The following is a 16097-nucleotide window of genomic DNA, read 5'->3' on the forward strand; positions in this document are numbered from 1 at the left end:
ACGCTTTCCCATCCTCTGAAAGGGTGCGGAAGGCTAGCAAATGAGTGAATGGAAGATTGGCCAAGAAATGCTAGTGCTTATGATTAATTCAAAGTTGTATTCTCCATCAGTCTGTACGGTTCAAAATCACCCCAAGTTGCCCTGGTGTGGCAGAGGCAGTTCCCAATGTTACAGAAACCCAGGGTACGCGCCTTACCGATGACGATCACTGAGGATGACGCATGTCTTGGGTTGCTGGTGCTCTCGTGCAGAGGTGATCTAATAGTTCAGGAGCGACTGCCCCTTTTGAGTAAGACCAGGCCTGATTGCAGAGGTTTCTCACCCCCTCTGTGATGCTAGGACTGGCTGCAAAACAATCGAATGCAAAGCTGCCCACAGCAATTGGCAAAGCTTAGGATTTATTCATCACTTTCATGACAAAGCGTACAAAAAGCAAAACACTGACATGCATACAAACATATCGTACATTTGTCTTAAAAAATAGATTGCCCTTTGACCCCATTCCCACATTTCCTGTGGCCTATACCTACAGAATTTGGCATGAGCTGCTGTACAAGAACAGCTAAACATGGGCAGGGGCACCAGCTTTGCAACCCCTATCAAAGAGTGCCAGGGCACACCAATGACAACTAAATATTGCAAACAATGGGGAAGGTTATAGTCATATACAAGCCAGCAAATATAAAAACACATGCATGGATACTGATCTATTGAAGATTCCAAAGTGACCACATCAAACCCCAAAGCACCCATGTCACTTGGCAAGAGCACAGGGTCGCCTTCGAGCCTCAAGGATCGCCCTAGCTTTGCGCCAGTGGATAATAAAATAAGTGCCCCCTCCCCACCCCCAATCAGTCTGAGGAATGATGCAAGCATCAGCCACTCACTCCCTCTCACCCACCTGCTCATATAATAAATGCATCTTTGATTGGCACGAACACACGAGGTCACTGCCAATGGATGCTTGGCATTTAGGCAGCACCTTTACAGGATCACTGCAAAATGCCGCTGTCATGGGCTTGGGCAAACCTATCTGGTTGAATGTCCAACCACTTGAATGCTTATTTTGGGTCAAGCGCATGATCGTTCCAGCTGGGTGAAGCTTTTTGTAAGACCATGGGATTTTGTTTTATTTAAAAAAGCTCCATTAAAAGGTTTATTTTTAGCTGGCAACAATAAATAATGGATAAAACATATGGGAGAGATGCGAGTTGTGTTGGTTGTTCCCACGTAAAGCACTGCCATAGGTTCACGTACTTCCAATGTAATATTGTTGACCTAAATGGTACACATTTCAGGAACATGAGAGTTGTACGCGACTACATTACACATGCTTGGCATGCGACTGGCTCTGCCCCCACATGCCAAGTCTTTGATAGCTCACCCCCACAGTGGCATCTTGAGGCTAGTGACCGATAACGGATGTATTCTGTATCTTTTATTCTTGACTATTCCCCGACGTCATACTGGGAATCCTCTGTAATTTAAAATTAATTCTATATATAAAATGTTTCCATAGGAAAAGCAATACAGATTGCTTAATAGGCCTGTGTAGCATTCATTTGTGTAGTCCCTCCACCTCCTTTTGGACCTTATGACCCCCATCCAATGAGGTGGAAGGGCCTCAACTCCACCCCAGGGAGCCATCTTCAGATTTGTAGCCATAGAGACTGTAGGACAATGAAAGCCTGGCTACAGAGCAGCCCCCTGACCCCACCCCAGGGGAGGACGACAAGTGCATGTGAAACTATGAAAGATACCACTGCTGGAGAAATACAGTTACAGGTAAGTAACTAAAACTTCTCCGGCACTGGATCTTTCATAGATTCAGCAGACCAGCATGCCATTTTATATTTATTTATTGGGTATGTATAAAGCGCCTAAACAGCAAATGGTGTTTCAAGGCACCACAAGACACAAAAAGGGGGTGGGGCAGAGAGGGAAGAAAACAACAATAACGGTCCTTCTAGGCCTGGTGTCATTCGGATCGTGCAAGTGCAGTGACAAGAAGTGCAGAGGGAGGGAAGGGTGCAGGTAGGAGAAGAAGGGATAATGATTGGGTGGAATGGGTGCAGAGAAGAGTGTAGGCATACAAGTATGAGAAGGGGGAAGAAGAGGGCCCCTGCGGCAAGGCAAATGCTAAAGGGGGCCTAGTAGGGCAAGTGGACATTAAGGGGGATTCTGGGGTACAGTGGGCGAAGAGGGCACACAGTTGAGGCTATACCTACATCTTAGGATTTAAACTTTAAGAATGCTAGGTAATCAATGAAGCGAAGGAGAGGAACATAGGCTGCTCCTACCTTATGCAAATAGATGTTGGAGGACCGCCTGTCCGACTGCCGACTCCCTTTTGGCGTCTTCCGCCAAGCAGTAATATTTGGCAAACATATGGAGTGTGCTCCAGGTGGCCGCTCCACATATGTCCTTTGTGGCCACTCCCGCTTGGAACCCCACCGACGCTGCCCGTCGACTGGTGGAGTAAGGAGTGGGTCGCCTCTAGATGGGTGGCAGTGGGTGATGCAGATTGCCACCCAGTGTGGGAGGCCTTGATTTGAGATACTTTGAAGTTTGGTGAGACCTGAAAAAGTCACAAAGAGTCTTGCAGAAGAACGAAAGTCCTTTGTTCGCTGTATATAGAATTTCAAATTCCTCTAAATATCTAAGGAATGAAATGCACGTTCTGCTCTTGAGGAATGATTGCTGAAAAAGGAAGGCAGCACTACTTTAGGAATTAACTTGGGATGCGGTCTTAGACTAGCCCGATCCTGCTGAAAGACAGTGAAAGGTCATTCTATAGCGAGTGCTGCAGCTCCCCAATTCGCCTGGCCAACATTATGGCTTCTAGGAAGGGGACCTTCCAGGACAAGAAGCTCAAGTCGCACTTATGTATAGGCTCGTAGGGTGCCACCATTAATGCCAATATTACTGCATTGAGACTCCAAGATGGTACAGGTGTGTGCACCTTGGGGAAAGAGCTCAACAGGTCCTTGAAGATCTCGACTTCTGGGTCAGAAAAGATTGAGGTTTGGCATGGTTTTGTGGTGTACGTCAAAATGGCAGATAGATGCACCTTAATGGATGATTGAGCCAGACTGCTTTTCACGAGGTGAGAAGATAGGGCAATACTTGTTGAACTGAAACTGCCATGTTTTAAAACGTGTCCATTTGTTGGCGTAGGTGAGCCTGTGGATTGTGCCCTTGCTGCTTTAATAATGTCCCAGCATTCTGCGTCTATCGCTCCTCAGGAACCAGCCTTTGAGAGACTGGTTGAATTATGGTGAAGTATTTTGCTGTCGGGTTGAGTCAATAGACAGAGGTGAGGTCGAAGGCAGACGGGAGTCTCCTGGGACATCTGTAGGAGGGTTTTGTACCAGACCTATCGAGCCCATTCCGGGGCTACAAGGATCATATTGCACAATTGCTCCTTCATCTTCCTTACCACTCGTGCTATCAACGGAATTGGGGGAAACCCATAAAAGGAATTTCCCTGTCCAATCTAGGGAGAATGCGTCCCGGAGAGATCGGTTCCCAGGTACCTGGAGGCAAAGGGGAAGAACTTCTTGTTGTTGCTGGTGGCAAACCGATGGATATTGGGCTTGCCCCACTTGAGGAATAGTCGATTGAGCACCTTGTCGTCCAGCTCCCACTCGTGGCAGGAGTACTCCCTGCCCAGCTTGTCTACTAGGATATTGTATTCCTCTTGTGCATCCAAATCTGCCCTCACCTGAATCCTGTGTTTGAGTACCCATTTCCAAAGCATTTGTGCTTCCAAGGATAAGGTTGATGACCTCGTGCCCTCCCCCCTGCTTGTTGGTGTAGTGCATGGAAGTCGTATTGTCCATCTGTATTGTTACGACTTGGCCTGTTAGTATTGGCTGGAAAGATTTGAAACCCCCAACGGATCGCCCTTAGTTCCAGGACATTGATGTGGAGGTGGGAGTCCTTCCCCAACCGCACTCCTCTTGCCTGCAGATCCCCAGATGGGCACCCCAGCCTGACAGGGATTCATCTGTCCTGATCGACAATGCAATGCGGCTGTCTGGAAAGGCATACCTTGGATCAGATTGTCTCCCTTGGCCCACCAGCGCAACGCTTCATGGAAGGCTGGTGTGAGGTGAACTGTGTCCTCTCATAACCCTTTGACTTAAGCCCATTGTTGGTCCAGATCTTGTATGGGCCTCATCTGTCACCTGAAATTTAGAATGAGGTAGATAGGACATCATGCCCATAAGGGATTACAATCGGCGCACCATGGACGATGCATTGTCGAGAAACCAGGAAACTAACCCCAGCATTGCCGTTATTCTGTCTGATGACGATCACACCCTTGGGATGCACATGTTGATGTCCGCTCCCAGGAAAATGGGAAAAAAAAAAAGGTGGCTTGGGCTGTATGGGTGGCGATTTTGGCATGTTGATGGTGAAGCCTAGGTCTTGCAGCAAGGTTGCTTGCACTGCTGCTGTGGCTGAAGCCTATGGGGAGTTACCCTTTATGAACCAATCCTCCAAATATGGGAACACTTCTACCCCATACTCCTGAGATGAGCTAACACTGGTGCCAGACACTTTGTGAGAACCCTTGGCGCTGACTTGAGATTGAAGGGACGCACCCTGAACTGGACGTGCGCTGCCCCTACTGAGAATCTCAGGTATCGTCTGTGTGCTGGATGATTTGGGATGTGCAAAAAAGCGCCCTTAAGATCTAGGGTCAATAGGAAATCGTCCTTGTTCAACCACGGGAAGACCAGCTGCAGCAATGTCATCTTTAATTTTTATGCACCTGGTGAACTTGTTCAGGGCCCTTAGTTCTAAAATCGGGCGCCAGTGACCATTCTTTTTTCAGACGAGGAAAAAATGAGAATAAAACACTTTTGACTGTTTGGGACCCACTCTGTCTGCTAGCTGTTCTAGAAGGGAGCCCTTCGCAGTTGCGAAGTCGACATGAAGGGTGATGTAAAAATTTGATAGTATGTCCCTTTTGCAAAACTTGCAAAACCCGCTTGTTGAATGCAATTAGTTTCCAGTGCTGTAGATGTTGAATTATCCGCCATTCCACAGAGGTGCGATGTGCGTGGCGATCTCATGGCAATTCTCTTTGGTCTGACCCCTTCTGCCTCTTTGTGATTGGTATTTGGAGGCGGCTTGCTGGTACCCATTGCCCGTCAGATAAAAACTGGAGGACGATCCCTGAAAGTGGAATGGTCATCCGTATTCCTTGTATCTTGTAGTTGAGCTGCAAAAGGAACAATATGGGCAGCAATCTTTATCCCGGAGAGAGCTGATGGCTCTCGCTGTGTCGGTTATCTGATTTGATGCCCTTTAGGTGGTCATCAATTTTCTTACCGAACAGGTCTTGGCCATCGAATGGCATGTCCAATATTTGGACCTGTATCTCAGATCTAAAATTAGTGGCCATCATTCATGCTTGTCTTCGAAGCATTTTGCCATGGTCCAGAAGCCACACTGAGCAACGTCCACTGCTGGTCAGATGTGGCTTCCCCATCTGCCACAATGACCCTTGCCTCCTCTTGAAACTCTGCAGGTAGGAGTTCGGTCAATTTAGACATTTTGAGCCATGGAACTCTGTCAAATCTGACTGTCACAGCCAGCGCATTGTCCCCCCTAACTTCAAGTGATGCTCCTAATTTCCTATCCATCGTCTCAAGCTTCAGCCCTTCCTTTTCCGGGGGAGCTATTAGAGTTGAAGCTTGGTTTGGTAGCTTCTTTCTGGCTGCCACTGTTATGACAGTCAGATTTCGGATGCCCTCTCAGGCAGAATGGTGCAGAATATGGTGCATTATACTTTTTCTTAGGGCGTGCAACTAAAGCCAGTGTATAGAGGCGTTGCCAAGAGCTCCCCTGCCTTCCATATCGCATCAAGGATAGGTATGGAAGTGACAGTGCACATTTGCCTGTCCCTATGCTCAGAGCACAGATTTCTTTCTCTTCACTAATCACCTGTATCTGAAAAAGTTCACCTGTTTCGGCTATTATGGAATGAAAGGACACGGTCATCCAGCAGTAAGGCACCCCGGGGGAGTCATGCTTCCTTTGTTTTTCTATTATGTGGGTGCCCCACTCATCTGTGGCCTGATCTGGGTATCACTGGGAGTTCTCCCTCCTCTGGTTCGTCATAATGCATGTCTGGGTCAGAAGAATCAAGGAAGGGGTATTCTTTAACATCTGGCTCATATAGGTCTTCCTGCGACTCAGATACTGTGACTGTGGAAGGAGCTCGATAGTCCCGGGTCCTAGGTGGTGGTGGTGAAGGTGACCGCCCCCCCTTTTGTGGCCTAGTGGCTGGAGATTTACTGCAGTTTGACAGCCGTTTGTGGTGGCTATTCCCTGAATGCATCCTATGCGGGCGTATCTGTGGTGACCTGCTTCGTGAAGGTCGGTGCAGAGAGGTATAGCGAGTGCTCTGAGGTGATCTTGTCCCGTCTCAGTGAGTCTCCTCGCTCTGTTGCCAGTGGAGTACTCTTATGGCAAGGAGGAACCTTATCTGGTCTTGAAGGTAGCAGGACTGCCAAACTAGCCCTCCTTCTCCTCTGAAATTCGTCAATGATTCTCTGCATTTATTGCCTAAGGATTGGGTCAAAATGATTCAAGGTATCCTCCATAGTAGGATGCCAGTGCATGCTTTGCTCCTTGGGCAAAGGTGGTTGAATCTCCTCAATATCCGAGAATTCCTCCTGAAGGATTAGATTTGGCAGCTCAACTATCGCTGTAATTGAAGACAGCTGTCCCTATACTGCCCAGAATTGGTGTGCTCTTATCTTGCTCATCTGTTTCCTCTTGTCCACTGGATCCAATGGTTGTCTCGTCATGGTATCTTGAGCCCTCGTAGACATGCCAGGGGACTGTAGTTTTCGTAGACGAGACATCCTTGGGCGTCTTTGTGGACGGGATGTCCTTCTCTGTCGAAGGTGTGCTTATCGATGATTTTGTGGACGAACGATGCTTTGTGGATGACTGCTTTGTCGGAGTATTTCGTGGATGAGACTTTGGTCGTCGATGAGGCAGTTTGGATAGCCATCATAGACGAGTGGCTCTCCGTGGATGCCCTGGGTGCCATCAGTCCTGATGGTTTTGGCGGCAGTTGTCCGCTCCTGTGTGGTGCTGAGTCAGCCCTCGTAGAAGGCTGTTCCGTGGACAAATGTTAAGAGTCTACTTACCTTTCTGAGCATGCTTGCCTGGATTTTGATTTTTGGACCCTTCATGAGCCATGGAAGCACTCCTTTCACCATTTGCCTACTTTCAAGATGCAGCAGGAGCCTCCTGTGCAGGTCTTGTAATGTCTTGAGAGAAAGACTGGCAGATCTTACATGCCTGAATGTCATGGTTATACAGGCAGTATATGCAGTATTTATGGGGATCGTTTATGAAGAAGACTTTCTTACCACACTTGCTGCAATCTCTGAACAGAGACATCTTCTCCTTAGAAGTCAGCATGGCTGAATCTGCCATGGGGTACCTTGAGGTACCAAATATTCGGTGATTTGAAGGAGAAGGGAGTCTCCTGAGCCCAGGAAAACTCAGAAGTTAAACTGACCTCCTCCAGTGAAAACATTCACAAAAGAGATAAGAATTAAAAATGATCTCAAAATTTGAAAAAAAGCTCAGATAGCTGATGAGGATTCCCCTTAAACTGACTGTGGTGAAAAATCTGAAGATGGCTGTCTGGGGTGGAGTTTAAGCTCCGCCGCCTCATTGTTTGACCAAAAGGAGGTGGAAGGACTACACAGGTGAATGGCTTCCAAGGCCCATTAGGCAATCTTTATAGCTTTTCCTATGGAAAAATGTAATATATATAAATTCATTTTAAATTACAGAGGATTCCCAGTCTGGCGACAGGGAATGTTCAAGCATGTGAATCTATGAAATATCCAATGTTGGAGAACTCGTCTTCTTGACCATAGGGGAATGGACGGCTGAGTGGACCTGGCCTGTGGTCTACAGCCTACACAGGCCACGGTAGTGGATGCATTAGTGCAAACTAAAACAAAGCTCAAAAGTGTTAAATTACAAGCCTGTGATCTCACGTAAGCAAATTCAACAGACTCCGACACCCAACATCATGGGCTAACCATGTCACTGGTATGTGTCTGCCATGAACTCTACTTTGTGTAATGCTGTACACCAAACCGGCAGCCATTTACCAACTCCTGAAAGGTAGCCAGTGGATTCAGGCACCCCCCGCCACCCTCTAACATGCAAGGCTTCCTGTGTCCGAATTAGAGGTGCAAATCTGCCATGTACATTAACAAACCTCAACTGTTCCTATTTTAGCAACTTCAGAAGAATGCAAGTAATGTTCCCACCTAGATATGCGCCTGGATCTTGCGGTTTACAAACAGATGTCAGCAGCACTAACATCAACAAATTCATTTTAATGCAGAGTTTCATGTGATTTCTTATTTCAATAACATTTACCGGTGTACATTTTATTTCAACCTCTTAATGCCCAACCTCTCATTTGTGTATTTTCCTGCTTCTTCACCAACTTCATTCCTATTAAAATTATTCTTCCAATTATTATTTCAACTAAGAATCAAACAAACAAGACTGACACCTGTGTGCTCCATTTTACCCTCCACCCCATGAAATTGAGGCAATCTGGGATTATGTAAGGAGATCAGGGCTGATGTGGGCTGTAAAAAAACATTTGTGGGAACCAGCCCAAATCTCAACTGGAAAAATGACTGAGGGCTGACAACAATCAATATACAGCTTCTGTTCCCATCTTTATCGAAGTGTACTCCGAACGTATTTTCCTTCTGAATTGCACCAATTGGGGGCTTTGGCAAATCTGAGCTCTGATGAGGAATACAGAGCAGATCAGGTGTGCTAGTCAAGACAGAAATTCAACATACAAACACTTGTCCACAATGCGTAGATGCTCTGCCTGTGGCAGGGGGAGAACAGTTCTTGAGTACTAAGAAGATCACTGCAGATGAATATTTCTTTCTGGGAGGAGTACCTCAATTTAGGGATCGCTAGATCGTTTGCCTAAAATGAATAAGGGGGTTTCCAAGTTGGTAGCACACGTTTTAGCAGATACACCATGGCAATAAGGCACTTGAAAAGAAGAACCGTAGTCTTGCATTTCACTCTTTGGGGCATTGGTTATGAGTAGGGTGGGTTTAAATGCCAGAGGCGCGCATTCAAACCTTTGCAATAGAGCATAGGTCCCACTAGAATTCTGTAACACCTTCACTTTTCAAAATGAACAAGCTGGTAGTCTAACCACACCAAAAGAAAGCGACAGTAATAGACTCACTTTATCAGGGTTGTCCAACTTGAGCCGTCAAGGGCCAAAAACATGTCGGATTGTCATGATACACCTTATTAATATTAATTTGATCAATCTGCATACAATGATTCTAAATGTATGCACATTTCCCATGACATGATTCCAGCCCTAGAGACCAGGAGTTTGACAACCTTGCTTTACATGTTTATTGGAGATGTGGGTAGAACCCATATATTTTGCCTTTTTGTCATGGTCCATGAAACTTCTTAATACTCCAAGAAATCTGGACCAAAAAGCCATTCCAGGATTGACCAGTCTATTCGGCCAGCAGGCATTTCCCAACCTGTTCTTCAATGTCTCCACAATGTTAGCTTATAGTTAATTACCTAAAGGTCCAGAGAGGGTCACAGTTCCTTTTGTAAGCCATTATATTGGTCCAAATGTCCCAAACCTCCTTGCCACTCATTTGGCAGTCCTAGATGTTTATGGTGCAGATAATCCTACAGTATGCTCTGTTACAAATCAAGGTTAAAGGGCTTGGCCATTAACTACAGAGGGAGGGAGAGACACTCTCCAAAAATCTATTTTTTTAACACACTGGAGATCATTTAATAAAAAGCAGGCCTGCAGAATGAGATGCTTGTGGCAATCTATTCATTTGAGTCTAAATTATGAAAGACTACGTCCAGCACAGGTCTGCATACACATCTGCTGAGTTCTTAACATGTTTCCTGTATAGAATTAGAAAGGAACGTACAGCAGTTATATCCTTGATTGTTCTTCCCTTGTAGCCAGTACCATTACAATAACGTTCTCCATTGCATTTCATCCTTCCTGTCCTAGATGGGGACATGTGATATATACTGGAGGAAGAGGTGCCACCATTAGTTTAAAGCACAGCTTTGAAAATCATTTAAAGTAGTTGCTGGGGCATGTCTGTGATAGACATCTTCTTGCATACACAGAGTGATTGATGACTATAAGGAGAACTTTCTAAGCCATGAGACAATAACATGCAGAACTGGTTTTCATTCAGTCACAGCTCAATTCTAGAAAGGTCTTTTGCGGCCCCCACATTGTGCTCTCCGGTAACCTATGAGGTTTGGCTTTTGACAGCAGCTTTTGCCACGTTGATCATATGTAAATGTTTCCTCCCAGCGCGAGTCCTCTGATGGACCTTGAGGCTGTAGTTGGTGTTGAACCTCTTGCCACATCCAAGGCACTGGTAGGGTCTCTCCCCTGTGTGGATCCTGAGGTGCACCTTTAAGTGGTAGGACTTGGTGAAAGCATTGCCACACACGTTGCAGTGGTATGGTCTCTCTCCTGTGTGTGTTCGCAAGTGAACCTTCAGGTGGGCATTTTTAATGAAGCTCTTGTCGCACAGTGTACATTTATAAGGCCTCTCTCCTGTGTGAATTCGATGGTGAATTTTAAGCTTGTATGGGTGCGAGAAGGTTTTCCCACACTCATCACATCTACATCCTGCCTCATCTTCCAGGGGCGCTCTTGGTGTAAAGTTGGAATAGCCTGAGTTCACTATTCTTCTTCCAAACTCGTCACTTGTGTTGTCTCGGTCTAGCAGGTGCAGCTTCTGGTGTTTAAGAACAAGTTCCCTGTCTTTGAAGTGTTTTCCGCACACCAGACACTGGTACAAACTTCTCTTTGCATGAGCTCTATGTCCAAAAAGAGGGACCGTAAGCTCACCGGAATCAAATTCATACTCAAATGATCGGTCCACGAGATACTCCGGTGACACACTCGTCTGCCTCATCGGCCCCTCCATCTCAGCAAAGTACAGAGGCAGGGTCTTGGTGACTTCTTCAAACGATGGCTCAAACTCCTCCGGAATTGCCATTGGCCCATCAGTCATGGGCCCATTATCTACAAGATTAAAAGGAGACTCGAGTCATCATGGGCGTTACATTCTTAAGGGAAGCACAAGACACACAGAGCCCAGGATGCACTCACCACCAGCAGGACTGCTATAAGCAGCACAGAGTGGCAGGGCCACCCATGCACTGATACTTTAGTGGACAGATTCATTTCCACCGAACATATTACAAAATTGAGTGCATATTTACAAAGCAATGATAGATCTTAACTGAATGGAAACAAAATTCATCATACACAGTTTCGACTATTTTCTTAAGAATAAGCACAATATGAAACATGGAGTGTAATCTTACCATTGCTTAGTAAATGAGGCTTGATCTACAACTTCATGAAAACTCACTTTGTGGGGTTGGATAAACAGAGCCTATGAACCATTCATTCTTTGTACTGATCCAAGCAAAACAAAGAGCCAACTCATGGCCCCAAAGTCCTTCATGCATTGCAAAGCAAAAGCAGGATACCGCTGTGCAGAATGCAGTCTGAATGGACCACAAGTCCGAAGTTCATGCAGACTAAAGGACAGTCTAAATGGGCCTTGAGACAGTTAAAGTCCGGAGTCCTTGCTGTAGAAGTTCCTTCCAATTCTATAGTCGCGAGGAGCATAGGACAGTCTTCCTTTCCCATGTTAATGTGGTGTAACGGTCATAACCGGCAGTCTCTACTACCCACAATCCCATGAAGGTCAACATCCAATGTTAATGGCCCTGGAACCCTTTGCATCCCCAGCTTCATGTAGGGTAAACGCTGTCTCTTTTCATGCCAAGTAGTATTCTGCACTACTTCCTGATGCTGTGGTTTAGCAGTACCTTTCTCTTCCACAGAACACATAGCCAAAGAATTGCAGTTCCAGCAGGAAATATGCAGGCTGGGAGCTGGAAATAGGGACAGTTTACAACGCTCAGAAAAGTAGGGGAGCAACAAACAGAATTCTTTGAAAACTCTTAGCAGAATCCCCACAATTTTGCAATACACTTGAAAAGGGTGTAATATGTAGGGACTTGCATTCAACGGTTACCTTGTGGCCATTTCTGCTTGGAGTTAGGCACGTTCGCCTTATTCTCCAACAATGAGGAAAATCGTGAATCACTGTGTCCTACTACCCGTTTGAATGCCTTGTCTGAAGTCTTGGCGTCTCTTCAACCCTTTCGCCGACTCTTGCCACCATCATCCTCCCTGAGTGGTCTGAACTCACCTCTTCCCTTCTTGCCTCTACCTCCAAACTACTCCTCCTTGGTGACTTTAATATTCACATTGACTCTACAGAGGTGGTTTCTAGAAGCTTCCGTAGCCTCTGTGATGTTCTTTTCCTCACTGTTTATCCCTCAGGTCTGACACACTCTACCGGACATAGCTTGCTCTCATCTGCTCTGACATTCCCATCTCCAACCTTCTCACTACTCCGCTCTCCAGGTCTTACCACTTCCTTCTGTCTTCTCATCTGGATCTCTTAGGTCCTCCAACTAATCCTCTGCCAGCACTGCCCGTCTCCTTCTCTGTCATTCGACCAATGAAGCGAGTGGCCATTGCGGCATTTGCTTCCACCTTCATTCCCCCTCCCACTCCTGCCACGGTCGCACACACTGACTCTGCCCTTGCTAACCTTCACCTTTCTATCACCAACAACCTGGATATCCTTGCCCTGGTCATGAGGATCAGAATGAAGCCTTCCCCCAAGCGCAACAGGAACGATGCTGACCCAGACTCTCTGAAATGCAAGTGTAGAGTGGCTGAACAAAAATGGCAGGCTTCAGTCTCATCCTCTGACAAACTGGCCTGTCACCTGCTCCAAAGGCAATACAGACTCTCCAGTCGCTAAGACGAGGTCTCACATCCAAGTATGCATCACCGGGGCCACCAACAGCTCTGGCGAACCATTCAAAATCTGCAAGGAACTCTGCAATCCATCTGCAGCCTCTGTATCTCCCCTTTGACCTCCCCCAGAACCTCTGTACCTCTCTGGCCACCCACTTCCTTTCCAAAACCCAGGACATTCTGTCCTCTCTCTCCTCCAACTGCCCTCCCTCCTGCCTCCCCTCTCCTCTTCCCTACTCCTCCCTCCTTTACCATAAGGTCTCTAGAAAAGTCTGTTCTATGAAAGTCTCCTCCAAGCAGGGGGCTCGCTCCCCTGCTCCTCCAGGACTTTCAAGGACAACATTGCCTCCCTTGTGCCTTCCCTAGCTGATTTCTGTAACTACTCCTTTGCCACTGGCTCCATCCCTCAACCCTTCAAGCACTCCCTTGTGCACAGTCTCCTTAAAAGCTCTCTTCTGACCCCCTTCTGCCCTGCTATCATCCCATATCTCCATTACCCCCTTTCTGGACAGACTCCTCGAGAAGCTTGCCAACTCCCAACTGACCCACCACTCCAACTGTGTCGGCTGTCTACATGACCACCAGTTGGGCTTCAGAGCTGCAGAGGCACAGAAACTGCTTTTCTGAACACCAGTGATGATTTGCTCTTTAATCTTAACTAACCCTCCTTCCGTTCTTATTCTCCTGGATCTCTCCTCCGCCTTTCACACAGTTAATCATGTGACCCTGATAAATCGGCTCTTTGACACCGTTCGCATCACGGGTATGGCTCTGGACCGATTGACCTCCTTCCTCTCGAACAGACCTTCCCATATAATACAGGGTGCTTTTCTCTCCACTATCATGCTCTCCACCTGGGACATCCCTCAAGGTTCCATCCTCTCATTGTGGCTTTTCAATATCTACCTTGCCCCTTTGGCCCTTCTTATCTCTTCATTCACTCCTCACATCCAGTGTTATGCAGACGACACAGCTCTCCTTCAAGCTTCCATCTCCTTCCGCCGCCTCCTCTTATTCCTCCGCTCTCATCCTCGACTGACTGCCATTCAGTCTTGGTGCGCTGCCAATGATCTCTGCCTTCATGCCAGTAAGATGGAGATCCTTTCCATCGGGACCCCTGCTCCCTCCTGCCCGCTCCCCCTCTGGCCACCCTCTATAGGCCCTCTTACTCCTGTAAGGCAAAACACCTTGGTGTCATCTTTGATTCCTATCTCTGCTGCTCCCCTCACATCGCGGACCTTGCCAAGAAGGCCCACTATCATCTGCACCTCCGCAGAGGTATTCTCCATTTCCTCACTTTCCCCCAGGAACTCCAATGCCTCCAGAGCTCTGGTCCACTCTAGGCTGGAGTACTGCAACAGCCTCTTCCTCAATCTTCCTTCTTCCTCCCCTTCAACTAATTCAGAATAGGATTGCAAGACTTATTCTTGGCCTCAAGCCCAGGGACTGCATCTCTCCAGCCCTTATTTATCTCCATTGGCTTCCGGTTGCTGATAGAATTAAATTCAAAACTCTCTGCATCATCCACAGGGCTTTCGGGGGCCCGAGACACAGTTATATCCAACTATTTCTTCCTAAATACCAGCAAACTGATACTCTGCAAACAGTTGGCGCTGCCTTTTGAAATCTAGGATGCAGCACCTGAACTTGCAGCACTCCTCTACACAGGTCTGCATGCAATGGTGATCATTCTGAAAAGGTTTCTAGAGGCCAATTATTCCTGATCCTCCAACAGCCTACCCGTTTACATTTTTCCTACGACATTCCTCAACTGGCAAAGGATAAGTCTATCATTTTCAATAGTTTGCGAATAACCGATATTGGGGTGTTCGCAATCCCAGTTAATTATCTCACCATATTTTACAATTCTCAGCCAAGTCCATCACATATCACAGCTCATAACACCATCACCTTTTAAAAGCCACATTTAATAAACCAACTGCCAAGGCTCGTGAAATCTACTTGCCCACTCGCATTGGTGAGAAGATTTTAAATGGTGAGTACCATTTGCATTGCTGGTTTGTAGGGCGGTGTTTGAAACATTTGATATTTACTGCAAACAGACTTTTTTGCCATACATTTCAAATAAAAGTTTCATTATGTATGCATGGCTGGTCTTTGGGTGGCAGCACTGCACCAAATATGAAGAGTGCTTTTGGTGACGTGCACAATTTTTCAGAAAGCACTGGTAAATACTTTGACAAACATCACCATGAGGCGACTGCATTTCACTTAGGTGGAGTATGTAAGGAAATCGCCCTGCAGGTAAACTAGGATTTGTAAGACTGAGGGCTGACTGCCTAGTACACTTCTCAGTTATTAATCTAGTAGTTTATGTAATGCTAGCCATAACTAATTATCTGTACATTTTCTAGCTAATAAGCCTAACTCCGGTTTGCAATCCCGCTCAGCAAACTACCCTTTGTTTGAAATGCCAGCTATGTAACCCCAATGGCCTTGAATAAGTCCAGCTAATAACCTGCCCAGCTTTTACAATTCTTATCTAACAACCTAGTTGCCTTTGACAATTCTCAAATATACACCTATAATTTTGTATTTCCCTGGTAATAGCCCGTATTATCTATTGCAATCCCATGCTAATAACCACATTTGCTGTATTCACTCCCAGTTAATAACCCCAATGGCTGTATGCAATCTAAATTAATAATGCCAATTGCCTTGTATAATTCCCAGCTAACATCAAAACACAGTTTACAATGCCCACCAATGACCTGAAAGTTCTTTTATAGATCACCTTTTTAAATTAACAGCTAACAACGCCAATCGTCTTCGACAATTTCCATCTAATAACCCAAATCACCATTTGCAATTACAACTAAGCACGCCAACATCTTGCTTAATTTTAACTAATCACCCAAAATCAACTTTTGTCATTACAAACCACCCCAATTATCTTTTTCAATTGCTAATAACTTGAATAGATTTTTGTGATCTATGCTCATCCTTCTATTAGCCAGAGCTTTTGTAATTTCAGACAACAACCTCAATTGTATTCAGGAAAAGAGGAGACCCAACTTTAATAATCTAAAAAACACTGACAGCGACAATCAAGATCGCATAGTGCCAGTGTTCACGGAGGCAGCAGGGAAACATGTCAATATAGAGAACCAGCCGCAAG

General features: G+C 46.1%; 1 protein-coding gene across 6 annotated transcripts in view; it reads right to left on the reverse strand.

Moving 5' to 3' along the window:
• The window catches only part of LOC138452992 (zinc finger protein 383-like), a 700934-nt gene that overhangs the window by 175219 nt on the left and 509618 nt on the right, over positions 1-16097 (reverse strand). The window contains exon 9 of one of the 6 annotated variants that reach the window (XM_069605386.1): positions 378-11134. The exons of the other annotated variants lie outside the window; for them this stretch is intronic. Coding sequence (XP_069461487.1) covers positions 10347-11134 — 788 coding nt within the window. The 3' untranslated portion in view covers positions 378-10346. Of the gene's footprint in view, positions 1-377; positions 11135-16097 lie in introns of those variants that run through there. 6 annotated transcript variants of the gene reach the window in all.

Source organism: Ambystoma mexicanum, chromosome 4p, assembly GCF_040938575.1.
Source record: "Ambystoma mexicanum isolate Mex_15411 chromosome 4p, UKY_AmexF1_1, whole genome shotgun sequence".
NCBI classification, from domain to species: Eukaryota; Metazoa; Chordata; class Amphibia; order Caudata; family Ambystomatidae; genus Ambystoma; species Ambystoma mexicanum.